The sequence below is a fragment of the Thermobia domestica genome, chromosome 4 (genome assembly GCF_964235325.1).
Source record: "Thermobia domestica chromosome 4, izTheDome1.hap1.1, whole genome shotgun sequence".
Classification (NCBI taxonomy): Eukaryota; Metazoa; Arthropoda; class Insecta; order Zygentoma; family Lepismatidae; genus Thermobia; species Thermobia domestica.
Genome location: NC_137457.1, coordinates 194,345,149 through 194,373,034, shown reverse-complemented (window position 1 = coordinate 194,373,034; position 27,886 = coordinate 194,345,149). Strand labels below are relative to the sequence as shown.

General features: G+C 36.4%; 1 protein-coding gene across 4 annotated transcripts in view; it reads right to left on the bottom strand.

Annotated features, from left to right (window-relative positions):
• Window positions 1-439: 439 nt before the first annotated feature.
• Window positions 440-27,886, bottom strand: part of LOC145683423 (uncharacterized) — a 275,918-nt gene continuing 248,471 nt past the window's right edge. For all 4 annotated transcript variants that reach the window (XM_081754756.1, XM_081754759.1, XM_081754758.1 and 1 more), the window contains one exon: window positions 440-2,900. In XM_081754756.1, the coding sequence (XP_081610882.1) occupies window positions 2,740-2,900 (161 nt within the window). In that variant the 3' untranslated portion in view covers window positions 440-2,739. The remainder of the gene's footprint in view (window positions 2,901-27,886) is intronic.

Here is a 27,886-nt window from a genome sequence, read left to right as displayed (position 1 = left end):
TATATATATATATATATATATATATATATATATATATATATATATATATATATATATATATATATATATATATATATATATATTAATACTACATTTGTTCTGCAGAAAAAGCTACAAATTATTTGAATTAATCTATTGGATTCTCTGGAAAGTAAAAGCGACATTTTACATGCGACAAGCGAAGAAGACTTGTTTGTGAATCTAAAGTTAGTCCATCACAAACACACTTAAAACGCACTCCAATATTTTATGGAAAAAGTGCGATTTGAAATGATGAATATGGTTCCGTACTTCGTTCCTATAAGTCATTTTGAAGCTTACGGTTTTCATACTGCTGTAGTGCACCTATGTTGGTATTTTGAAGTTAGCGTTTCGCACAATATCTTTTTTCTGTTATAAATGCAGTTTATTACAGAGTATTTGGTGTTCACAACACAAGTTTAATGTAAATAAAATCTTCGATTTGGAATACAAGAATGCCAAGTCTAAGTACTGCAGTTCTCTTTTCTTTTCCATGTATGGATCATACGTAATTGTCAGTTAGAGTAACAAATAAAATTAGCCGATGGCTTCATCTACTTGACCATTACATATGTAGACCAAACCAATACAAAATTAACAGGGAAAAATTTTAGGTGTTTGAACCCTGCGCCATTCTAAGTCTAGGGTACAAAATTACCAATTTCGCTAAAATACTTTTATTTTGCATTTCACATGGTAACCCTTTACGCATATTATAGTTTTTTTTTTTATTACCCTACATGAGAAGCACGCAAATGTAATAAAAATGAAGTAGCGTCCTAAATCAAATCAAAATTTTGATTTTGTTTTAATTCTCGAATACTTTTTCTTCTTTCATTATGTGTACATTTATAATTATATCTATTCTTTAACTCAGGTTTCATTTTCCGCCTTACTTCTTCCATTTGTGGATATGCTTCACATTACCTTCAGCATCTTTTTAATTTTGAGGTGTGCGTTGAGCTAGGAATGAATTAAACTTCATTTCAATTATAACCACAGTCATTTTCTCATCAACTGTACGCAACTGTACGACACGAAAACAATGTGTTCAGTTACTTAGTGTTACGAATGTCAAATAAACATTCGCTGTTAGGAAGCGATATCATTGCCAGGCGTAACCAGTGTCTAAATTGTAAGGCAAGTTTAGTACTTTAAATGTTTTTACTGTAAAATACCAATTAATTCCTTTACAGCTTATGACTTTCAGATAAATTACCTTACAACTGATGTAATTATACCATAATTCAAAATTTATGACAGATAAGCATCAAGTCTATAATAAGAAAAGACATCATAATAGAATGATTGAATTGAAGAAGGCAATAATCCATCGAACGTTTCTTAGAACCAAACAGAAAACTATTTTGTAGCTAAATTACAGTGCTTCACAATGATTTTGCTGTTTGGGAATTATTAATTGCTACCAAGTAGGAAAATTATTATAAAGCATTGTAATTTAGCCACAAAACAGCATTATTTTTAGTTTCGCACAAACAACGTTTCTTTTTTGTGTCCAATGGTCTGTAATTTTATGGACACTACTGATTTGCAAAGCATGCAGAGCGTGTAATATTGCAAAGAAAATACAATCGGAGAAACTGTAGCATAAAACTACTACTTAAATGTGGTATAACTTTAAATTACTTTGATTATGAAGGAAGAATAGGGTTACAACTGCAAATATTGTCTTCTCCCTCACATCCATCGTGTACGAAAATAAGAGCTCCTTGGTGGGTAAGCAGTTAGCATGCACGCTTTTGGCGTGGGAGATTCGGGTTCGATTCTCGGCGGGAACACATGTGATTCAGATTTCACGTTAATCAGGAGGTCCCATCTCATATAGCCTCGCTGCTGAAAGGGGCGTTAAACTCAAAATCAACAACAACAATACGAAAATACTTGCCCTAAACATGACTCACAACTAGTATTAGAATATATTTCAATAACTACAGTGCTTATTCAGACCCATGCATTGCAGAGAGAGAATAACAAACTTTAAAATTCATTTTCCCCAAAATGTGTATTTTTGACTAGTAACAGTCTTCCACCGAGTGTGCGACGTGTTAAGTAACTAATCACTTAAGCGATGATTTGTATCGTGAATATGTCCTATCATCCTGGATAAACATCTTCCCTGAACTTGAGTCTAACTTCACTAATGTCTGTTGAATTTATTGGACCTATCTATCAACTATTACAAATCTTTAGCAAATTTTTAGCGCTTTTGATGACACTAATCTTCTGGTTCAGGAGGAAAGAGACTCAATTACACTTCTTCCGTTTTGTACACATTTTTTCTTTAAGATATCCACTTGATGTTCCTTTCTGAGCTTTAAAAGGTTTGTGTCTAGATATTGTAAATAACTCTCATAATGTAAAAGACAGTATTAAATTTAGCATGTACTTAAGGTAAACCAAACAAACTTTTTTTTTTTTTTTTTTTTACATCTTTGGCAATTGCTCCTCATTCTCTTGTGTTGTGCTCTGAAGGCCTATGTATTTTGTACAAAATATATTTTTAACCTTGAAAAATTTATGTTAAAAATCTAAGTTTTCTTAATAATTCTTGCTAATCACATCTAATTTGAAACGCCTTCATTGGCTTTTTCATTCATAAGAAGTTAGTGAGAGCCACCTGGATACATTGATTAAGTACTTTGTCTTGAATGGAAGAAATATTCCAACGTCGGGTGCCTCAGGAATGTAGCTCAAAAATCACTCAACTTCTGTAAATCTGTCATAGTCTTCAGAATCCACACATCCATCTGGATTACTTCTTCGTCGATTGAGGGTTAATGAAGCCACACGCTGTCTCTCCTTCTCATTGAAATATTTAAATATATTCAAGATGAAGATCCAAAAATAAATTTGAATCCCTGGAAATAAATCACAAAATACATTATAATTATGTAAGTTATTAGTAGTATATTAGTTATATATTATACAGCCACATGCACAAAACATATAAGTTCTGTGCACCAGACTCCAGGATATGGATTCGATGTATTTTATTATACAATATCCAAATCTCGAAACCTCAGGACGATCGATGATTTTTTTTTATGGGCGAAAAACTTTAGCGATTTTGGATAGGGAAAATACGAGTAATACAACAATACACGAAAAATTCTAAGCAGCGGACGACAGGGTGTGAATTCGATGTATTTTGATTCACAGAATCCAAATTTCGAAATGCCAGGACGATCGATTGTGTCAAATTTTTATGGGTTGAAAGCTAGAGCGATTTTGGATAGGGAGGACACATATTTTGAGACCATAAAACAAAATTCACAATATCAATCATTCTCGAGTTTCGAAATTTGGATTCGGTGTAACAAAATACATCGAATCCATATCCTGGAGTCCGGTGCACAGAACTATTATTATTATTATTATTATTATTATTATTATTATTATTATTATTATTATTATTACTATTATTATTATTATTATTATTATTATTATTATTATTATTATTATTATTATTATTATTATTATTATTATTATTATTATTATTATTATTATTATTATTATTATTGTGTGTGCTGTGTTCTTAAGGCTGTGTCCAACACTAGGAATGCGATAAGATTTCCCTATATAATAACATGGCATATTTCTTTCCAAAATTTTATGAAAACTATTTATTTTATAAAGTTCAAAATTCGGCCAAATGCTTGTTAGTATTAATATTGCATGTTCATTTTTGCTTTTTCTTGCTAAGGTAATATTAGAGCACGCTAATTAAAAATTAATTTTCTTCCATTTAAAAGCTGTTTAAGATATTGGCTGCATTTTGCAACAGTGCAGAACAGCAAGTAGGAAGCTAACCAGGTAGATTTCTTTCATTCTCTGCCCCCGCTAGGTCACGTGCGTGAACTTAGGGTTGTCCGCGGAGAAAAAGAAACCGATGGAATGTAGGTTGACAGCAGATAACAAGAGCAATGTCTGTTTTCTCTCTCTTCATAGATCGTAAAGATTTCCTTGATCAGGGGTGTAGCCAGCAGGTTTGTGTAGGAGGGACCCGTCGTTTTTGAGGGGGGGCCAGCTACAATGTACAAAGCCAAAAAAAAATGTACTGCTGCTAGTGTTTTTGAGGCCTGAAAGAAAAGAAAATTTGGTTTCCTTCTGGAAAACTAAAAACACTATTTTAGCTTATTATTATTATTATTATTATTATTATTATTATTATTATTATTATTATTAATAATATTATTACCCATAAATTATATTCAAGATAGTTTTTATTATGCTTAATCAAGAACTACTGCCTGGGACCAAACGCTATACTTTTGTGCATAACTGTAAAGGTAACCAAGAAAGTTTTGTCCCTTTTCGTGAAGGTCTGTGTTCAATTGGACCTTACACCGGGAGTTGAATTTGAGTGGAGATACGGCGAATGTCAGTTGTTGGTGTGGGTATATCCAACATACTACCTGATTCTGGCAATTCAGATACACAGTGAACTTACATAAAGACAGAGGGAACATGGGACATCCACAGAGCGTCATAAGAGCATGTATGCTGAACGATTTCAAATGGAGGTCAAACGCCGCTGTAACGGGACAGAAGATATGCCAGGCCTTTGGTGAGGGTGTCGTGACGACGCGGACAGTGCAGCGATGGTTTAACAAGTTTAAGGACGATGACGAAACACCCGAAAACACAACATACCAGAAGACCAACACATATACAAAGAGGAACTGGGATTACAATTCAGTGTGTGGAGAAACCATTCGGCAGCACATCCATCAAGTTGGGAAGCACTACAAGTTGTGTCTCACATGTTTTGACTCCGGGCCAGAAGACAGAAGTCGCATGGGTTTATTTACTGTTTCGGAGCCATTTCTGGATAGGGCGTTGACATGTGATAAAAAATGAGTCCTATATGAAGCTCCACGGCGCCCTCATCATTGGTTAGCATCCCATGACCCGATTTCAAAACAGCCGAAACCAGCACTGTACCAGAAGAAGGTCCTTCTGTGTGTTTGGTGCATCAGGCATCGGGAACTGCTACCAGCTGGTCAGAGTATCAGTGCAACTGTGTAGTGTCAGCAGTTGAGCTGTGCTCAACAAAAACTCAAAACTCTGGAGCCATCACTTCTGAATTGCAAATGGGTCCTCGTTTACGGGACAACGCTAAGTCCCACGTGGCTAGGATGTCTCAGGACAACATTCTCCGCCTTGGATGGGAAACAATATTGCAACCACTATATTCTCCGGGTATTGCACCGTCCGATTATTACCTGTTCCATTCTTTGGACAATCACCTTAGAGGACGCCAGTTCAAATCCCTAGTAAAAGTCCAAAATGCACCTCGTACCTTCTTCGTTTCACGGCCCACCAAGTTCTACCGCGATGGATTCCATGGCCTTCCAGAACGTTTTCAGAAGGTCGTTGATGCTGATGGGGACTATTTTTGATCTTCCAGGTTAGGTGACATATATGTTCGAAGGTGGTAGGTGAAAAAGCGACAGAACTTTTCTTGCTTACCTTTATATTTAAATTGAAGACCTTGTATACAGAACCTATCTACACAAGATTGATTTTCTTTGAAATTTCACTTTATTTCTTTACGGTTTCCTGACAAAAATACTTATTTATTATTCGTGACTAAAAATAAAAAACAAATTATTTTATTACACTGAGTAGAAATAAAAGATCCAAATTGAATAAAAACATTGTTTCTCACCAAATTTTATATCGTCTATGTCTTTTAAAACACTTCTTAAAGCATATAAAAATATACTGTACTTACAAATCAGTTTAGTACCTTTGTTTTATGGCTGTATTTGTATTACCTTGTTAAAACGTTTGTCCTCAAACTGTCAAATATAAATCGCAGTAAATTGTGTAATCTGCTGTCACAAAAAACTGTCCTATTTTTCGATCGGTATAAGGAAGAGATACTATACTATTTTTCGATCGGTATGGAAAAAACAATATTTCTCCATACTATTTTACCGTAAATTATTAATTGTCAATAAAATTTGTTACTTTTAATGAATGACGCGAGATAATTTTACTATGATGTTTTAAAAGCTGGTCATTTGGGGAAGGGGCAGGAAACCATTTGGGGGGACCTGGCCCCGATGGGCCCCCCTTGGCTACACCCCTGTCCTTGATTCTACATAAACATCTCAGTGAATAGTTACTTGTACAGGCATATTGCAGCTAACAACATACGAAAGTTTCAGAAAATCTGTCTATGTTGTTTTCAAGTGAGGGAAGTCTGTTCATCTTATAAAATTAGTTTCGAACTGTACAGCGTAAAGGAAACTCACTTATTTGTTGCATCAACTGAGAAAAATTTATATATAGATCAAAGAGAAGTCTTAGTTAAAACGAACGATATACTAAATGCTGGTACTTACTGTCTATTAAGTATATTCGTATCAAAATTGTCTAATAAATCTAGAAATGGGTAAAAATAAAGAGCGTACGATTCTTTTACTATATATATTTTATTTATATATCTGCGTTTTGAGTGGTATCGAGAACCCAATTCTTTGCCTTTTTTAAAAATCAAACTTGAAACTACAGGGGCCTACGTCTCAAAACTACTAGTCTTGTAATACAAGTGTGATACTTCTCAAAATCAAATATTTTACACTTGTATATTTTATTAAAAAGCGGCAAATTAAAAATGTCAGCAATAATACTTAGAAATGAATTTTTACTATTATTCTAGTATTTCTACTTCATGATATTTGATGGATTCTCAAAAAAAAAAAAAAAAAAAAATTACAAGACGAGTAGTTTTGAGAAATAGACCGCTGGTGTGTTAGAAACACACACACAACTGACGAGTAAATTTAGATGTATTAATTAATATTTATCTTAGAAAACGAAATGTCAGATGGAGCCGAAAGTCCATTTTATACCGAAACATTAATAACAAAGACAAGGAAAAGTGGAAATCAGGCAGAGCATATGTGGGAAGTATATCATCCTGGTGATATTCGCCTGGTGGGACAGAAGAAAATCGTGGGTTAACATTAATAATAATAAAAAATGTTTCTTGATATCACTTATCGATTTTGCTCTATGGAGCTATGGATTTGGTTTTTGTTTGATTTCAGCTTAGCGTACCGTTCAGCAGCGAAGTTATATGAGACGTGGACCTACAGCGAGGGAATACGAACCACACGCGTTCCTGCCGGAAATCGAACCCGGGTCTCCTGCGCCAAAGACACGTATGCTATCCACATAGGTCCGGGGGAGCTCTATGGAGCTATGGGGATCAATATTGAAACTAAAAGAGTGAAATTGTTTTACCATTTCCGGTTTCAGTAGAGAGAGATAGGTGAAGATGGTATTTTTCTTGAGATGCTCAATCGATTTTCGAAAACTGTCGCTATCTACTACCAATTTATTTTTATGGCGATCAATGTTAAAACCGAAAACGGTTTATTCCTACCACTTCTGATTTCAATACAGGGTTAACGAAAGAAAGGGAGCTTATTTTTGAGACGTCGTTTGAATTCCCGAAAACTTCTCGAGCTCTCTGACAGTTTTTATTCGATGAAAATCAATATTGAAGCCGGAAGTAGTAGTAAATTTTTACCACTTCCGGTTTTAATAGTGAGATAGGGATAGAGGTGGTAAATTTTCTTGACGTTGAATCGATTTCCCAAATCCTCTCGTCGCTAGTTATTTCCGTCTTTGATTTATGGCCATTAATGTTGAAACTGGTTGTGGTCGATTTTTACCACTCACGGTTTAAATAGAAGGTTGTTGGAGGAGACGGGCATGGAACCTATTCTTGGGGTGCTGAATGGAGTCCACAGAAAACTGCTTTTCGATATATCTTATCGTCTTTGCTCTATGAAAATCAATATTGAAACTGGAAGTAGTAGTAAATTTCTACCAGTTCCGGTTTTAATAGAAAGATAGGGGTAGAAATGGTACATTTTCGAGGGACGTTGAATCAATTCCCTAATCCCGCTTGTCGCTAACTATTACAGTTCTTGGTTTATGACCCGCAAGTAGTCGATCTCTATCACTTTCGAGTTATATAGAAGATTGACGGAGGAGATGGAACCTATTCTTAGGACGCTAAATCTATTCCGGAAAATCCTTTTCAATATCTCTTGCCGCTTTTCGTCTGATATCTGTCAACATGCAGAGCCGTTCTATTAGACTTCCGATACTTATGCATAACATAGTTTGGAAGTATAATAAATCCAGATAGAAGAAATATTATTCATCAAATTTATTTTCATGCAGATTAAGAATCTGAGAATTTCAAAAATTCTTTTACATCAGTAATTATGCCATGAAGAATAACGGGGACCACGGTGGTTCAGTGGTAGAGTGCTCACCTCTGGTGTGTGTTGTCCCAGGCTCTATTTCAGCTCGCGCCAAGTGAGTTTTGTGGTGGAGAAACGCCATGTGCGTGGGTTTTCTTGGGGTTCTCACGTTTCCCCCAATTTCTTCATTACAGCACACTGAGAAAAAAAATGTAGGTGGCATACTTAAAAACGTAGGTTACATTCGTAATTCCTGTAGTTTCTGGACTTAACGTACAAACGTATATAACATCCTGCAGCAAACGTATAACTGAAAAAGTATGTATTATACGTACTGTCTGCATAAGTGCAATGACGTCATTCGTGTGACGTCATCTGCAGTAACAAGTATATACGGAGGTGATATCTAGCTTTGTGACGTCAGGATCGTATGTAGCATGTCGGTTAATAATGACGACACTCACTGACTATCAGGACGGAGCATAATTTCAAGAAGTATGCAATATACGTTCTGTACGTATGTTTCTTGCGTTCAATCCCGAGACAGCATCTATAATGTACTTGTGCCCCGTACGTACGACTAGATACAGTATACGTATTGTACGTATGTATTATACAGATTTTCCTTATGTCGCACACAGCTTGTCCCGATACAGCATACAGAATATCCGTATGCACCATACAGAGTGCACATATGTAGCTTATAGACTGTCTGCATGCAGCATATAGATTATACGTATGTCGCGTACAGGTTGGCCATATGTAATGTATGGATTGGATGTATGTAGCTTATAGATTGTCCATATGAAATATACGGATTTTACCTGTATCGCATACGTATTGCCTTGTTGTAATATATGGATTGGACATATTCAGGATCTAGATTGTACGTATAGTGCACCATTATTGAAGTGCTACAACATACTGCAAAATGCATGATACATTCTTACTGTAATGTTGTTGCATATTGTTTTTCTCTGTATGGAAACAAAAATAGTTTAAAATGTGGTTGATCTCCTTTGTGCCAATAATAATAAAATTAACAATACTACACTTTTCAAATCTTAGTTTGGAGCAGTGAAACTGTCAAAAGAAATGTATTTACCTGCAGGGTGTCCTGTAAGTTTGGGCTTCCTGCTAATTCGTTGGAAAGCTACTGCAAAGCCAAGTGTTGAAAAGTGACACAAGTGTTAATTTTAAAATTATGGGCACAAAGAAGGTTAACCATATGTTAAACTATTTTCGTTTTCATACAGAGTAAATCAATATGTGATATATTACTGTAAGAATTTATCATATGGTTTGCAGTTAGTTAGTTGCAGCACTTCAATAATAATGCAAAATGCACAGCCATATACAATCCTATATTCAAACTCAAACAAGATTTACGTACAATCATTTATTAAGTTGTTATCATCCATTGCTTGTACGATATAAAGATTATTTTACCTCATTCTTTTCCTTAATAGTATCTTCTTCTAAAGTGCAGTTGTTACCACAAGAGGCCTGAATAGAATTTTCCAGAAATAACTTCTCTGTACATTTTAATTAACAGGTATTTTTTTTTAATATCGCAATAATTAAAAGTATACTGACAGCCGAAAACGTGTTCGCTCACAAGATGATTCCTACTCAGTACTCGCCATTAAAAATGCGACACCAAGAAGGAGACTGGGTAGCTGCACCAAAGTTCCCAGGCAGATACCTAATAGTAAGTGCAGAATATTCTTAAACGTCCGCTGTATTCGCTGTGACAACGTGGTGACAGCGGAGGCGTTGTGCAGCCATCGACTAAACATATTTATCCTTCCCTGCTCTAGACATTCTGCAAATTTGGACTTTCCGGGATGCATCCTTCTTAGTGCAACATTTTAAGCAACGAGCAGTTTAACAGTCTCATACATTGCTTAAAGAAAGAGCAATGATTCTCAGAATTACTCAGAAGATATATATGCAATAATTTAAAACGGTTATTTCAATCTTTGCAATTCAGAGCACGAAAAGAAGTATAGCTAAAGGAACACTGATTTTAGCCAGATAGTAAACTCAATCACACTCAGTACCATTAGTTGCTTGGTGTTATCCGTAAGTCAGAGATCATGGTATCTCATTTCGTGTAGATTTTTACATTTGTTTAATGCTAAAAATCTATTTTATCGCTAATTGAACCCAGTACCATATATATACCGACAGGACGTACCTTAGTCACAAGGTGACATGAGTGAAATACTAAACTATTCGATTGACACCTGCGGCCTTGTCAACCCTAGAGAAAGTTACAAAGTGATTAAGTAAATACGGAACATAGTTCATACAAAGTATAGCGATGTATGAAGTCTCCGTTTCATATGACTTGGATAAAGGACACATCTGAAATATCAACAAAGAAATATATAATGATTTCTCTGGATAATTTGGATTAGTCCAGAATTCGAACACATACGTTGGTTAGTCCAACCTTATATATATATATATATATATATATATATATATATATATATATATATATATATATATATATATACACTTCTTTCTTCGGATTCCCAATAAAGTTGACTACTGAAAAGCTGAGTTATAGATTCTATATTAAAACAACACCTTCGCTAGACATGTTCAGTATACACATTGCCTTACATACAGAACAATACATTAGTTATTAATGCATGTCTGAAATAATAGTGCTTCGTATAGAATTTTACTTCATCCAATCATAATAGCACAAAGATAAAAAATATTGCGAGGGATAATATTCTTATTACAGATATAAAGAGTTGAAATGACTTAACACTAACAAACATTTTCTTTAAACAGAGATAATATTTTATTCTAATTTATGGAAGAAAGAAATAATAATTTGTAGTACAGTATTTTTATTAGGGTTATATATTCGTACAAAAGAATGTAAATACAATTGGGTCTGTCTTCAGAAAGGACGTACTTTTAGCCACAACCTACACTGCTTCTTTTCACTGTCTTCCAAGCAGAATCCTGGTTTTGTTTTGATGCACGAAATACCTGAAACAAAAATCAGAAAATATTTAAAATATTAAATTCAGTGTGCTTAGCTTGGTTGTACTTAACAATACAAAGTATCTTAACATTTTTGAGATTAAATGGACAAAATCTGTTCGATCAGGTATGGACTTTTGGGTTGCACGTAGAAAAACTATGAAGTGTTTATTGATGCTGAACAACAACTCAAAATGTATTACTATTCAAAAGTAAGTGGGTACCCCAATGGTGTTCGAGGTAGAGACCTGCATGGGCCGAATTTTTCGGCCCGAGCCCAATCCGGCCCGAACGTACCTAGGCCCGGCCCAGCCCGGGCCCGAAAAGTTTTGGAGATTTTCGGCCCGAGCCCGGCCCGGCCCGGCCCGATAAGCTTTTTAAAATTCTTGGCCCAAGCCCGGCCCGGGCCCGATAAATTTTAAAAGTTTTTGGCCCAACCCCGGCCCGATAATTTTTTTAAAAAATTAGCTCGAGCCCCAATCTTTCTCAAAATTTAGTACTAAATTTGACCTAACCCTCAGAAACATTTTCTAAACTCTGGTTCACAACCTGACGCTTGCCTTTCGAATGGCACCGTTCCCTCCTAGAACTTTGCCTGTCATCGAGAGAACAAAATCTCCATTACCTGTAACAAAAATCTAACTTAATTGATTTTTAGCATAAAGTGAAGATGGCAATATTGTTTAGCGACAGGCAAAACATTCCCACCCCTTCTTTTTATATTTTGAGTTCAGTGAAGGTCAAGGTCAGAGCTCAATTTACCGCAATAATGCCTGCAATCGTCTATAGTGAAAGTGGAGCCGCTAAGCAACACAAACTGTAAATAGCTATTGCATTCTTTGTAACATTTTTCACGGACACACTTCTTCAACGTTTGGCTTTATTCCAATTATCGTTTAACGAAAGTCAATAATTATTAAAGAATTGCAATTGATCGGCCCCAGCCCGGCCCGATCAGTGTCGGCCAGCCCAAGCCCGGCCCGGCCCAAAGAAGTAACAGTGTCGGCCCGCCCAAGCCCGGCCCGGCCCAAAGAAATAGCAGAGTCGGCCCGCCCAAGCCCGGCCCGCGGGCAGGGCCGGGCTTCGGGCCTCGGGCTAGGCCCGGCCCGTGCAGGTCTCTAGTTCGAGGTACCATGGGGTATCTAATGTCTGTATTTTTTAGATATGTGGAAATGTATGTCTCTAAAATGTAGGGAACTGACATTTGTTTACCGAAAACCTCAACTCGGTAAGCCTTAGGGATATTGAGATATGGGAAAATAAAGAGCGACACCATAGAAGTGTGGGGTTTGCGTACTAGGTGGTGCAGTTTCGGAAACGTAATTACGAGGGCTTACAACAACCTCAAAAGTAGTTTCAATTAAATACACTACACACACGCCCTGATGGTGGTTTTCGGGTGTCATGATATTCGCAGAACTCTCATTTCTAAATATTCTAAAATATGTCTTAATAACGTTTTAAATAACGTTAGAGGTGTGTGTTTACCGAAACCGCAAGTCGGTACGCCTAACAGTTACCGAAATATGGTGAAATAAAAAGCGACACCATAGGTACGTGGAGCTTGCATATTAGACAGTACAATTTAGAAAATTAATTAAAATATGACTATCAAGATATTGTCAAATAAAGAAAGGATCCATACAGTTATGGGGTTTTCGCGTTAGGTGGTAAAATTTCCGAAACCGGTCATGGAAAGTTAATAAGCATCAGTATCAGTTTCATCTTAAAATAATTAGGTATTTCCATGGAGTTTAAGAACATCATGGGGTCTACCAAGATTAAATTTTAAAAGTTTTGGAAAATATATTTTGACATTTGTAAAGAGTATTAGAAATATGTATTTACCTAAAACTTCCAGCTAGTACATCTAGCAGCTAGAGAGACACCATACACCATCTTGAAATTTCAGAAAACAATTATTGATCCTAACAAAAGTTAAATAAGATGGTACTTATATGGGTTAAGTGAGTACCTCAGACTCGTCAGTACAATTTCGATCGAAAGATTAATTCAGCTCTAAATTTTCTTTGGACAATTCCAAGCGTTCATCGGGCTCTGAAATAAAGTGAACATTTTTTGTCAATATCTAATATAGCAAGCGAGATATAAGGAATTATGTATTTTATGACGTCGTAAAAATAGAGATCCACATGGATTTGTACTTTTGAGTATTTGCTGTAAGAAGAAGAAATTTCAGAAAACAACCGTATATACCTTAATAGACAATTAAATGGGCGGGGGCACAGTGGCTTAGTGGTAGAGTGCTTACCTCTGGTGTATTGGGTTCTTGGTTCGATCCACGGCCAAGTCAGTTTGTAGTGGACATCGTATTCGTGGGTTTTCTCGAGGTACTCTCTTTCCTCCCACCTTTGCATTCCATCAATTCTGTCAACAACATTCACTTGCTTTAATCATAATCTCCCTGAGACTAAAATGCATAATCGTGGGTCGCTACACTGAAATATTTCCTTTTATTTAATTTTAAAATTAAATAGGGAATTAAGTATGATCGTATTTCTATGGGTTAAGTGAATACTCCAATAGTTTCTGCAAAAAAAAAAAGATTAGTTAAATACCCTACCACTAAGCTACTGTGTCCCCGCCCACTGAATTGTCTATTAAGGTATATACAGTAGTTTTCTGAATTTTTTTCTTATAGGAAAGACCCAAAAGTACAAATCCATAAAGATCTCTATTTTTACGTCATAAAATATATAATTCCTTATATCTTAGTTACTATCTTAGATATTGACAGAGAATTTTCATTCTTTTGCACAGCTCGATGAACCCTTGGAATTGCCTGAAGAAAACCTAGGACTGAACTAATCTTTCGATCGAAATTGTACTGAGGTACTGATTTAACCCATAGAAGTACCATCTTATTAAATTTTGTTGCGACCAATAATTGTTTCCGAAATTTCAAGCTTTTATTTCACAGTGTTTCTCCAGATGTTAGATGTACTAGCTGGAAGTTTTGGGTAAATACATATTTCAAATACTGTTTACAAATGTCAGATTATATTTTCAAAAGCTTTTAAAATTTAATTTTGGTAGACTCCATGATGTTCTAACACCCCATGAAGATATCTAATTACTTTAAGATGAAATTGGTACTGGTGTTTATTAACTTTCCATGACCGATTTCGGAAATTTTAGCATCTAACACGAAAACCCCTTAACTGTGTTGGTCCTCCCTTTATTTGACAACATCTTGATAGCCGTTAGTCATATTTTAATTCAATTTCCGAATTGTAGCGTCAAGTATGCAAGCCCCACATACCTATAGTTTATTCCCCCCCCCCAAAAAAATCAGTTCTTTACATTTTAGAGACATGTATTTCCATATATCTAAAATGCAGAAATTAGGTACCGCATTGGAACCCCATTGGAGTACTCACTTACTTTTGCATAGCAAGGTAAAAACGCCAGTGGTTCTCACTTTAAGTTTGAAAACATACTATTTTGTCTCTTCTCTGAGCATCGTGAATCTGTCGGAGCTGTACCATAGTTGGAAAGACTCACTGATCCTTCCTATAGTGACCATGTAGTCAGAATTCAAAAAGGAGTAGCCCTTGAAGGAAAAACAATATTTTAAAATCCTTGCACCAGTAGTCGTCACCTTAAAATCAAAATGTTCCAGTAGTAGTCGGGATTTTCTACCAGTGTTCATCACTCAAATAACTTGACAATTTATTCAAAAACGCACTGTGTATCAGTTTAGGGTTGAGAATACAATATAAAGTAGTAAGCTTAATAACTTTGCATCACTTTTAGCACTCAAGAAAGAAAATAAAAACGTTTTTACATACTTTTTAAAGCAATTTCAGAAAGAAAAATGTTAACTGAATTCAAAAGTTAACTGTATATCACTGCCACGTTAAGAGTACAATATTAAATACTATGTTTAATAACTATACGTCACTTTAAACTCTCAAGAATGAAAATAAACGTTTGTACATACATTTTAAAAACAATCTGAGAAACAAAATAAGTTAACTGAATTCAAAATTTAATTATACATCACCTTAAGCTTAAGAATACACTATAAAATGCTGAGATTAATAAAAAATGAAATCTTTAAGTTTAACGTCCCACGGTTATGCCGGTTAGGATAAGGAGACGGTGATAATGAGAAATGAGAGAAATGGTGGAATGAAGAAAGTGGGAGGAAACGGGAGAACCCCGAGAAAACCCACGAGCAAGGTGTTTGTCCACCACAAAGTCCACACGGCGCGAGTTGGGATCGAACCAGGGACTCCAAGCACCGGAGGTGAACGCTCTACCACTGAGCCACCGCCCCCCCTGAGATTAATAACAATGCATTACTGAAGAATGAAAACAAAAATGTTTTAGCTACCTATATTGTATTTACATGTTATTTCTCATTAACATTTTTTTTGATAACTCATGATCAAGTCTAGGGATGCGCAAGAGAAAAGATTTGAGGTTGTCTCCTCTCGAAAAGGTGCCGCGAAAGTTGTCTCGTCTCGAAAACTGGATCCCTTTCTATTGGAAAAGCTCTATCTTGTCTCGAATTTCGTAACAAAAATTGTCTCGTCTTGTCTCGTGCGCATCCCTAATCAGGTCCATAGCCAAAAACTTCATTTCGGGGGGTGCTCGATAGGGCTTTGGGATATCCGAATTTAGATATATATAATCGATGTCGACAAACTATCGAAACTTGTTCGAAATATCGAAAAATACAGCAATATCGAAATATAAACAATATCAAAAATCGAAAATATAGAAATATGAAAGAGATCAAAAATATGGATATATCGAACAAAAATGGATATATGATCTTGGAATACGATTTGGTGGAATAATGAGGGAGAAAAATAATCATTGATTAAATATTAAATTGAAAAGAAATAAGAGCCTGACGCTCAAATACTTATCTATCCGGCACCCATCTTGATCCCCATAAAATATCATGAAGTGCTTCATTGATTCTAAACCCAATAATAGTAATTTAACAATAAACACAATATATAATTTACTACGCACCTTGAAATGTAGAAATTAATGATTGTAATCCCCAGCTTTCCAATAGACCTTTGATTTCTCCAAATGAAGATTCGGATATCTTGTTTCTTCTCAAGCAATAATGGGTTACAATAATCAGTTGCAGTCCAAAGCCAAGTCACTAAGTTAAGCATAAATATAAAAGAATTCATTAGTTAGATGCATACAAAATCCTACGCATGTAAATCCGAATCTACTTGTATTAAATTGTAAATTTAAACAAACTAAATTATACTACAGTTATAGTGACATCAAACATACATTAAATAAGGTATACAGGGTGTCTCAAAAGTCCCCTGACATAGGGTAACTCTGTTATTATCAGAGTTACAACAGAATGTTGGAGGGAAAAGCATATCCAATTATGATGTTTTCAATCTAAAGTGAAGGAATTTTTAAAATCGGATGACCCGTTTGCGCTGTACACTCTCTATGCGCCCAATGTGAAATGAAAATGCAACGTTGCCATTTACCTGGACCCACAACAGAAGTGAGTGAAGTTACTGTCTTTTACGCTAACATGTCGATGGCCAGCCCCCGTTTCAAACAGTAACTTCATTCACTTATGTCGTGGGTCCAGGTAAATGACAACGTTGCATTTTCATTTAAAATTGGGTGCATAAAGAGTATACAGCACATTCATCTTGTCCGATTTTTTAAAAAAGTGTTCACTTTAGATTGAAAACGTCATATTTCGAGATGTTTTTCCTCTTACATTTTGTCGTAACTCTGATAATAACAGAGTTACCCTATGTCAGGGAACGTTTGAGACATCCTGTATACATCATAAGAAGTTCCTTTCTAAATTCTACACGGATGTGGTTTCATTGAATGTGAGGTGGGTGATACACATTAGGCCTTTTGGGAGTACGTCACACGGACGACCGTAATTTTGTGTTCAAAATTTTTATGAACTGGTGGGATATGTGATACATATGGCCACGGGCTAGAATTTTCTCAGTATGTCAAATATGCAATCAGATTTCATGCAGCTTAATTTGGTGAAAAGCTATTGCCAATTGAACGTTACATTTACCTCTTTCTTGCAGATGTTGAACCATGCCGTTAGCACGTGAGGAATGGATCGAAATAATCAAACTGTGGGGCGGGAGGAGTATATGTGCAGTGGTTGCCGATTGCAGAGTCATCCACAATGTGACTCTGTGTCACATGTTTAAGTGTCACAGTAATTAACTAAATTTGAGAAGACGGGCACATTCGTGAACATACATCGTAGCGGTTCAAACTCGCGGGACCTTGTTCCTTCCCCATTTTGAACCGGTACATGAAAATGCCATTTACTCCATGTTTGCCTGCGCCGATTTTGAAAATTCCTTCACTAACCGATTTCTCCCGTTGAGTACTACAAGAACCAGTTAAAATCTCGCGGGCCCTTTATTCTTCCCCATTTTGAACCGGTACATGAAAGTGCGATTTTTTTCATGCTTGCCTGCGCCGATTTTGAAAATTCCTTCACTAGTCGATTTCTCTCGACGAGTACTACAAGAATCAGTTAAAATCTCGCGGTCCTTTTTTCTTCCCATTTTGAACCGGTACCTGAAAATGCGATTTTCTTCATGTTTGCCTGTGCCGATTTTGAAAATTCTTTCAGTAATCTATTTCTGTCGTCGAGTACTACAAGAATCAGTTAAAATCTCGCGGGCCCTTTTTTCTTCCCCATTTTGAACCGGTACATGAAAGTGTGATTTTTTTTTATGCTTGCCTGCGCCGATTTTGAACATTCCTTCACTAATCGATTTCTCTCGTCGAGTACTACAAGAATCAGTTAAAATCTCGCTGTCCTTTTTTCTTCCCATTTTGAACCGGTACCTGAAAATGCGATTTTCTTCATGTTTGCCTGTGCCGATTTTGAAAATTCTTTCAGTAATCTATTTCTGTCGTCGAGTACTACAAGAATCAGTTAAAATCTCGCGGGCCCTTTTTTCTTCCCCAAGCCAATATTTTTTTGTATATTTTGAATGTATTCAAGTATGGAACAAAAGTATTATATAATTCCCTTAATAGGCTTCTGAACTTAATATTTTTCAACTTAAATTTTATTTATTTTAATTATTTATTTTCTTTTGACTCAATATTTAATTGCAATCGTTCATTGGGGAGAAGGGTGGCCATTCTCAAATATATAAATATAGTATTCTTAAAATTTATGTGTTCGCGTACTATTAGTTTCTTCCACTAGACCTGGAAATTGCAAAATTAATACCTGGAAAACCTGGAAAATTCAGGGAAATTGAGTTCCATATTTATGTATGAACACTGCTATTTACATTTTTTTTTTCGAATAGGGAGAAATGTACGAAAGGGTGGTTTGAGAATAGTATAACAGTAGGTTTCTGGGAGTGTTGTTCGAAATGAAATCTTTAAGTTTTACGTCCCACTATTATGCTGGCTAGGCTCAAGATGACGGGGTGTTGTTCGGTGGGGTCAATGTTGCCAATTTTGGATAAAGTCGCTAAATAAGGGAAATTCGACCTCAACGATAGCGTAGGGTGACCATAAAATTTTCAGTTAAAAACGGGACAGGTTCTTGCAACACTAGACTTTTAGATCTACCTTTGTTCTTATCAGTGCCTTGATATCAGAGTTCCCCCTCTCTCTCTTCGTTACAGAGCGGGTACTTATGAAAAAGGAAAGACACGTTGAAGTTTGTTTAACACACAACCAACTGCTAAAACCTCTGCTGCCTTTCGAGCAGTACTGCGAACTATAGAGTATGTTTAATATAGGGATTTTCAGTTCAATTTTTGCCGCTTTGTTATTATTAATACTTTTAAAAGGAGTAAAGGTACTGGGTTTGTTATTTACTTCTTTCATTTACATAAAACGGGACGAATACTACTTTTTTCCATCTACTGACGGGACGGCCGCGACACGCCCCTAAAACGGGACTGTCCCGGTCAAAACGGGACGTATGGTCGCCCTACGATAGCGACAAAAAAAAATTTCCGATTGGAGACTTTTTTGGGTGATTTTTAAATGACGATTTACCTACTTACACATTTAGCGACTTTTTGCTGCAAACAAAATGTTCATCTGTAGAGAAGCATTATTAGTTCAAAACAGTTTTTACGTTCTTTTTTTCTGTTTGTTTGTTTTAATCAGCGCAAGTGATGAAGAGTTTGGAAATACAGCGTACTCACTACTCCACAATCCTGCATTGTTATGTTACCCTTGCCCTTTAACGAAGAATAACTACAAACTTGATGTCCTTTAGTTCGCAGAGTTTCCGTTGAGAGACACACGTAATACATCATTACCGATAGCAACAAGATTAGCTATAGATGCGTGAATAAAGGCGAAGAAGATGTTTGTTATATTTGTCCTCTGGGGTCTTTTAATTATTCTGCACTTTTTCTTTTACAAAAAATTGCTTAACGTAAGTACTGTAGTGTTAATTATTTCGGAACTATTTTGACCACAACATGAACAAAAGTACCCGAAACAACCTGAAATGATCCCTGAATTAAAGGATTGGTTGCGCCCTGTTTACAAAGATGTGAATAGAACCAGCGGCGCAAATCTGTCTTCAACATTGGGGGGGAGGGGAGGGTAAGACCGTTACCATACTTTTTTTGGCGATGTCCAAAATACTTATGAAGTTGAAAAACAATGTTGTGGAGGATCAGAGTTGTCTTTAGCGTTAGGAGGCTGCAGATTTGAGGCTTATTCTGGGGGACATCTATTTATCTCACGTTCCTTTGTAGCAATCGGACAAAAATTATCAAATTTCTCCCAAAAAACACATTTCAAATCGGATTATTTGGGAGAAGTCCCCCTCAGTTCCAAGATTGGAGGGGACATGTATCCGTCATCCCCCGCCCCCCCCCGGGATTTGCGCCAGTGAGTAGAACATATTGTTTAGTTTACATCTACAACTTTTACAATGCTTATAGACAATGAATTTCTCGATTATTTCTTATAGCGACTTTTCACCCAAAATTGGAGTCGTCACCTCTCGTTTCGCAAACTTATTGCCAACATTTTAGAAACTGGTTGCGGGGAGAGCTACAATGGATGATTCAAGTTATTTCGTCGCTTCCGCTGTGAACCTAAGTACAAGATTCCAAAAGTCACATTTTTTTGGTTCCAAACAATTTGTCTGCTGGGTGAAAGCATAGACTGGAATGTGTTGCCTTTCCTACCTTATCTTTAATCCCATAGTAGCTTCTTTCCCAAAGTTAAAAAAATGCAATTCTTCCTTTCTTAATAGTACTTATTACCCAAAGTATTACGTAAGCATTGTATGTTACTTATGTAGCTCACAGAGCCGCAGCTATGGGCGAGCAAGCAAAGCACGTGTCCCGGGCGCGTGGTTGGAGGGGCGCCTAAAAGAGAGGTTATATATTAGTACTTTTCCTGGCGGTATTTAATACTTTTCATCAGAGTGCGAAATCATGAAATCAAAGTGAGAGGAAAAAATGAAATGAAATCTTTGAGTTTTACGTCCCACGGTTATGCCGGTTAGGCTAAAGGAGACGGTGATTATGAGAAATGAATGAAATGGTGGAATGAAGTAAGTGGGAGGAAATGGGAGAACCCCGAGAAAAGCCACGCACACGGTGTTTGTCCACCACAAGGTTCACTTGGCGGGGCTAGGATCGAATCCGGGACCCCAAGCACCAGAGGTGAACGCTCTACCACTGAGCCACCGCGGCCCTAAAAGTGAGAGGAGACTGGAGGAGTGAAGAGAGAGAGAGAGAGACAGAGCGAGAGAGAGAGAGAGAGAGAAGAAAACGCTCGCACTTTTACACTTCAAAGTAAATTAAGTCATTTATTCTTTCTGTCCCCCTCCTCCCCCTCCCCTAAGTTCTACTGTCAAAGTAAATAGCTAAAAACACTCCCAGGCCAGAACCGCATCTACGTTGGAAATTTGATCGAGATCGGTCGGTCGGTGCAAGAGATTAAGAAAAAATGAAATGAAACCTTTGAGTTTTACGTCCCACAGTTATGCCGGTTAGGCTAAGGGAGACTCTGATGATGAGCAATGAATTAAATGGTGGAATGAAGTAAATGGGAGGAAATGGGAGAACCCCGAGAAAACCCACGCACACGGTGTTTGTCCACCACAAGGTTCACTTGGCGGGGCTAGGATCGAATCCGAGACCCCAAGCACCAGAGGTGAACGCTCTACCACTGAGCCACCGCGGCCCCCGGCCGGGAATCGAACCCGGGTGTCCCACGCCAAAGGCGTGTTCACTAACCACTTAGCCACGAGGGAGCTCATCTGTGAGGCAGTGTAAACCCCCCAAAAAAGAAAGAAAATAAACGCACACTGGATGTTTGCGCAACTGAGGATCAAAACATTCTCAATGGAGTATGAGAAATAGTAAACGTCAATCAATGTGTGCTTTTGCTTATTCATTACTTCGTTAATACTTAATTCCTTCTAGAAATAGTGAAACAATACTATGAAGAAACACTAATTAAACTAATAACAATTACGTTGTATTTCTTACCATACCGTTTTTACCACCCATAGAATTTCAACCTAGTACTATACTGCATTAGTCACGCCGTAACGAAAGCTGAAATTCAAAGACCTGGCACTCGTAACTGTTGAAGCTGTGTTGTAGCTACCTGTATATCACGCGGCCTGCGTTGGTACTCCTCAACATAAATACGTCACAGCCAAAAGCCAGGAAACATCACAAACAGAAGACAGGGGCACAAGCAGTGCCTGACACTTCACGAACTCAAACCCACCAAGACTCAACTCAACATGACCTTCAATTCGTTCTAGAAACCAAACCAATGCTAAGGCACAAACTCACCAACTTCCTATATGAAAACACAAGAAAAAAAAATCTAACGTTTTGGTTCCAAAGTGATGACATAACAATAATACTAAAAAGGTTTTAATTTTCAGTAACCCAAACATTAATTAACTAGGGAACATAACAAAGCAAAAATAAATAAATAAAAATAAATTAAATTAAAAAATAAAAACCTGACAAGTAAGCTCTCCCTGACTACTTTTTTTTTAATTTCAGTGAGGCTGTAAAATATGTCAATATCTTCGTGCTTACCTCTGACGCGGTAGGTCCCTGGTTCGATTCCTGCTCCCGACAAATAGGCTTTTGGTGAACACTGTAGGTGTGGTTATTCTTAAGACTTTCCAGTTTCCTTACATTTTCTTGATTCCACCATTATCATGTATCTCATCGTCACCTTCTCTCTTACATTGATGTACAATCATGGGGCGTTAAACTAAAAGAAAAAAAATCTTGCAAATATCCTAGTAAAAATGAGTTTTCTAAACTACACTAGTGGCCCCGCGTAGCGTATTCGCTAACGCTCTCGCCTTCGGTGCGAACGGTCCCGGGTTCGATCCCGGTGGGGGAACTCGGTCGAAAAAGTATCAAAAGATTTTAAGTCCAGCCATCCTGAATGAGGTTTCCTTGGCTTTTCCTCATTCACAGCAGGCAAATGCCGGAGTGGTACCTAACATATAGGTCCCAGGCCGTTTTCTTCCTTCCCAAATCCAAAAATGAAAATGAAATCTTTGAGTTTTACGTCCCACGGTTATGCCGGTTAGGCTAAAGGAGACGGTGATGATGAGTAATGTATGAAATGGTGGAATGAAGAAAGTGGGAGGAAACGGGAGAACCCCAAGAAAACCCACGCACACGGTGTTTGTCCACCACAAAGTTCACTTGGCGGGAGCTGGGATCGAACCCGGGACCCCAAGCACCAGAGGTGAACGCTCTACCACTGAGCCACCGCGGCCCCATTTTTCCCCAATCCATTCTTCCCTTCCTTTCCCCGGATAGTGTGATCACCGAGGGAAGTCATCCCTCATATGCGACGGGCTAACAAGGCCATTGATGCCGAAAGCCCAGAAATCTAAATCCTACATCTTCACTACACAAGGGAATTTTCGCGCTGAAAACGGTTTATTAGCAATTATGTTAAGCAGCCCTGTAGTAAATCTGCACCAAGTAATAAATCGTCACATATAAAACGGAATGAATAAACACATAACATTCATTTTGCTACCTTGAAATGTAAAATTTTTCAAAACATTAATATTCAAAGATTTCTCAAAATTCAGATTCACCCATTCCATTCTCCTCAATCATTAACGAGTTTTACAATAGTAAGAATTGTATTCATAAACTAAATTACTTACTTAGTACTATATTAAAGCAAGTTACACTAAAAGGATATATAATTAATGGAATATTTAACTAAAGTAATAGTTAACTAGTGTACTTACCCAATCATTTGTTTCCTTCCTCTCTTCTTTTCCGTTTGTAAACAACCTCGTTTCGCAAGCAAAAGACGGTAGTTCAATGACGTCAGCCATGGCGAAAGAAAGAGGTGTCTATAGGCGGCCCGGATCTCACACACAGATGGACGTATTTAACATATAGCTGAAGTATTTAACATACGTATACGTATGTAAAATACGGAAGATTGTTAGATGTCAGACATCCTGCAGCGACATGATGTAATATCTAAGCGGGTAAAAGGCAGTACCTATGTAGTATATGGATAAAGTACGCTCCGTACAGATTTCCTTAGTAAACATAACGAATCCTTGTATTTGTACAATATACCGCTGTCCGGATAATGGATTTTTCTCAGTGCATTTCGTTCATTCTCATCATCAGTCTCCTTTACTTTATCCGGTATAATCGTGGGACGTGAAACTGAAAGATTTCATTTCACTTCTAAATAATAACCTAATGCACTCTACAGCGTTCTATTGTTGGCTAATACCCAATAATAGCGTACAGATTGATGATATGCTTGGAGATTGATATGCCATAAAATCGATTATTCGTGCAAAAAAAAATGCATCAACATCTGCCAGCTAGTCACTACAAGCAAGAATGCTATCTAACTTATTTCGTTCAGATAATGTTCATCATGAGACGAGACGAGGCGAGAAGTAAGGTTTTCTCGTCTCGTTTCCTAAATTTAATAGGGCTCGTCTCGTCTCGATCCTTGAAGACTTCTTTCACTCTTGTCTCGAAATTTTATTGCTCCGTTTTGTTAATTTATGTTTAAAAAATTATATCTTATTTTTTTCTTAATTTCAACTAAGAGTTTTCACAACCGTTCCGCGTCACGATTGTTACACGAATAGTGTGATATACGAACACTTAAATCACATTTATTATTGGAGTATATTTTGTAATGGCTTGGATATTTTAAACGTATATAAATTCTCTTCATTGCTTTCGTACCATCATTTGTGTTGTACGCATGATGCGAAAACGTAATAATGGAATTACCCTGGGGGTATTGGCCCCATAGCCCCTAAATATGCCACTGATCAAAACATATTTTTCATAATTTTTAGTCTATAAATGCAAGTTACTCTTCATAATTTTACTAAATACGTATGTTCATTGCATTGTTCATATAGAACAATATCATGGTGATGGAACAAACTTTTTAGTGCTGTATCTCAGTTACATGAGTTACAAGTTATCCGCCTACATAAATAAGTTCTTCGTTTCTGAGTTAACAGGTTTTATCCGTAAATTTCCCCCCCCCCCAAAAAAAAGTGCTCATCTCATTCTTGTTCTCTCTCTCTATTTAATTAAATTATATGGTGAGCGTGAAACGTGAAGATCTACTTCCGACGCAAGTGTTTATAAGCCGGGCACTAACTAGTTACCTATCTTTCTTTTCCTCTTTTAAAATTAATAAAATCACTTATGTTCTGTCTTGTAATACAGGCCCTATATATAAATATAATTGAAAATCACTATGTGACTAAATCTCCTGAACTGCCCGACAGATCTCGATCAAATTTCTAACATGAATGAGGTTCGAGGCTGGGCTGGTTTTAGGCTATTCACTTTGATGGTAGAACTAAGGGGAGGGGGTGGAGGAGGTAGTATAAAAATAAATAAAACCTTATAACTCCTGAACCACTCAACCAATCTTGAACAAATTTTGAAGAGAAGACAATTCAAAAGAAGACTTGTTACAAAATACAAGTAAAAAGATGTGTAGGTAGATAAGATTTTCTCATTTCTGACAGCAGCCAGTCTTACCTCCCGCAAGCTTTTGTTCTTGCGACCATATGGTCAGGTTGTCAACTAACATAACTTAGAAGAATGCATTCTCCTCATTTTTAGATAAACGATCTTATCTCACTTAGTAACTTGTTTCTCTCCCCTACCAACTTTTTGAAGATCAGTGAGGAACGATGGTGTGAATGGATCAGGTATCTGCACCTCCACGAACAGGAAAAGAAAGCCTGCTTACAACGCTGCCATATTTACTTGTAAAAAATAATAATTATAAACTATAAGAGGTAGTTTAAAAATAAAAAAATGAACATGTAGTATTGGGGTTGGTTAATATCTGGAGAAAGCTTGAACTGCATAAGACAAATAGTTTTCATAATCTTTTGGAAAGAAGTTTACCATGTTATTATTTAGGGATTGAAGATCCAAACGTTAGACACGGCCTTAATATCATAGCAGGCATTCATACAGGTTGGCAAAAGGAAGGAGCAATGTCTCCCTCTACTTGACATTCCAAATCACCTTCCTTAGAACTAAATATTTACTTGACACAAAAAAATATTCAAATGGGAATTGTCCTCATAGACGAAAAGATACTAGGAGTACAACATGAATGTATATGATAGCACATGTATTAGTTTATGATTATGACATTAAATACGAAAAGATCATAGAAGTAACGGAACAAAAATAATTAAGAAACACAAAACCCAAGATGCATACTTGTATTCAGCTCAAACAGGCATTCAACTACAATAACTGCAACAAAAATCAGATGTGTGTGTGTTACATTCCTAATACTTTGTAGGTCCCTCTTTCTCTTGATGATTTGCTGTAAACGTCTTGGAATGGATTTCAACAAGGTAGCTGGTATTCCTTGTTTAATATTTATACATTCGTCTAACGTTATGCGTTTTGGTGAAGATTTCGTGTTTACGGAATATTTCCTTGAGAGTGTGCCGGATATTTTCAATAGGATTAAAATACTATTATAGATGGTTTGAAGCCAGCGAGGCGTATCTTACAATAACCAGAGTTTAGAGCTCAGTGCTGTCTGTTTGAGGCTCTTGTCCTTGGTGAAAAGCAGTAAGGTCCATAGAATTAACGCTGCTCGGACGGCGCGGCTTTAAAATATCGATGTAACATCTATGGTCTATCGTACTCTGAATAATACACAAATCCACTACCTCATTAGCAACCATCCAACTCAACATGGTTATCGATCCCCCAGCATGTTTTATAGTACTACCCTTGAGATTTTTCTCAGCTAATTCACAATTTTTCATTTACCATACAAACTATGCACCCATCTGACCTGAACAAATTAATTTTATTTTCGTCAGTAAATGCCACCGTGCTGCATAATTCATAGGTAGAGACGAAATTTTTCGTTAATGCGATATGTGCGAAACGTTAAAAAAAAAAAGCGTATATCTTTCAACAAACATCAAACTTTTCGTTTCATTGCCAGAAATCACTTTTATATTACCGCGAAATTTGGCATTCCTTACGTTAAATGCGAATAAAAACGAAAACGTGGAATTTTTGTTAATTATTCCTAATAATATCTAAAAAGTGCATTTCCAATATTATTTAACTTAAAAAAACGTTGCATTTACGAAAAAGCTCTTCGAGTTATTTGATCCAGAAACTGTTTCACTTCACAAAGATGTAGACATCAACAAAACTGAACTGTTGTTTAAATCCTTGACTGAGTTGTAGTGGAAATATTCATGATCTGTTGGTTGCTCACCGTGAATTTAAAAGTTGTTATTGAATTTTTCAACAGTAAGGATAGAAAGTTGACAGTGTATCATTGTTAAACAGTTTAAAAGTTAACCACAGGTCTTTCGCTGTCAGCTTGTTACATTCAATATAGTTGCCAGTCTCGAATGATGATGCAGAGATATTCTTTTCCAAGTATAATATGATTGCTACTGATACAAGAACAAACTTAAAAGAAGAATTGGTAATATTTTGCTTTATGTTATCCTTTAACTAGAGATGAGGTTAGATGAAGTGTTTATTTAAACTTTTGCATTAATTTCTATATTTCAGTGAATACATTAGCTAGAATGTTCACCTAATCAAGATATATCTTCATTTTTGTATTAGATATACATAGTGATGTGAGGTGGAAAATTTTCCGCTTTTTCCATTTCGGAAAATTTTCCGCTGTATTTTTCCGGAAAATTTTCCGTTCTAAAAAAATATCAGGAATCAAGTAACAATTCCTCAGTATTCATAAAATTGGTTGAATTCATGTATAAAAATGTTAAAAAGTGAAAGGTCATTTAAAGAATCTGAAAATTTTCATCGCTCACACAATTTTCAGTACTATGTAGGAATAAGTTAAACAATTTTTCATGAATCGAAATATTTTCTGTCTAATACGGAAAAATTGAAGAACTTCTCATAATTTTTGGAAAATTTTCATAATTTTGAAGCAAAAAGTAAACCAACTTTTTATGAATCGGAAAGTTCTATTGCTCTGTAGAACAAGTGAAAGGAATTTTCATAGATCGGAAAATTTTCATCACGATGTAAAATAGAAAGAAATGAAAAAAC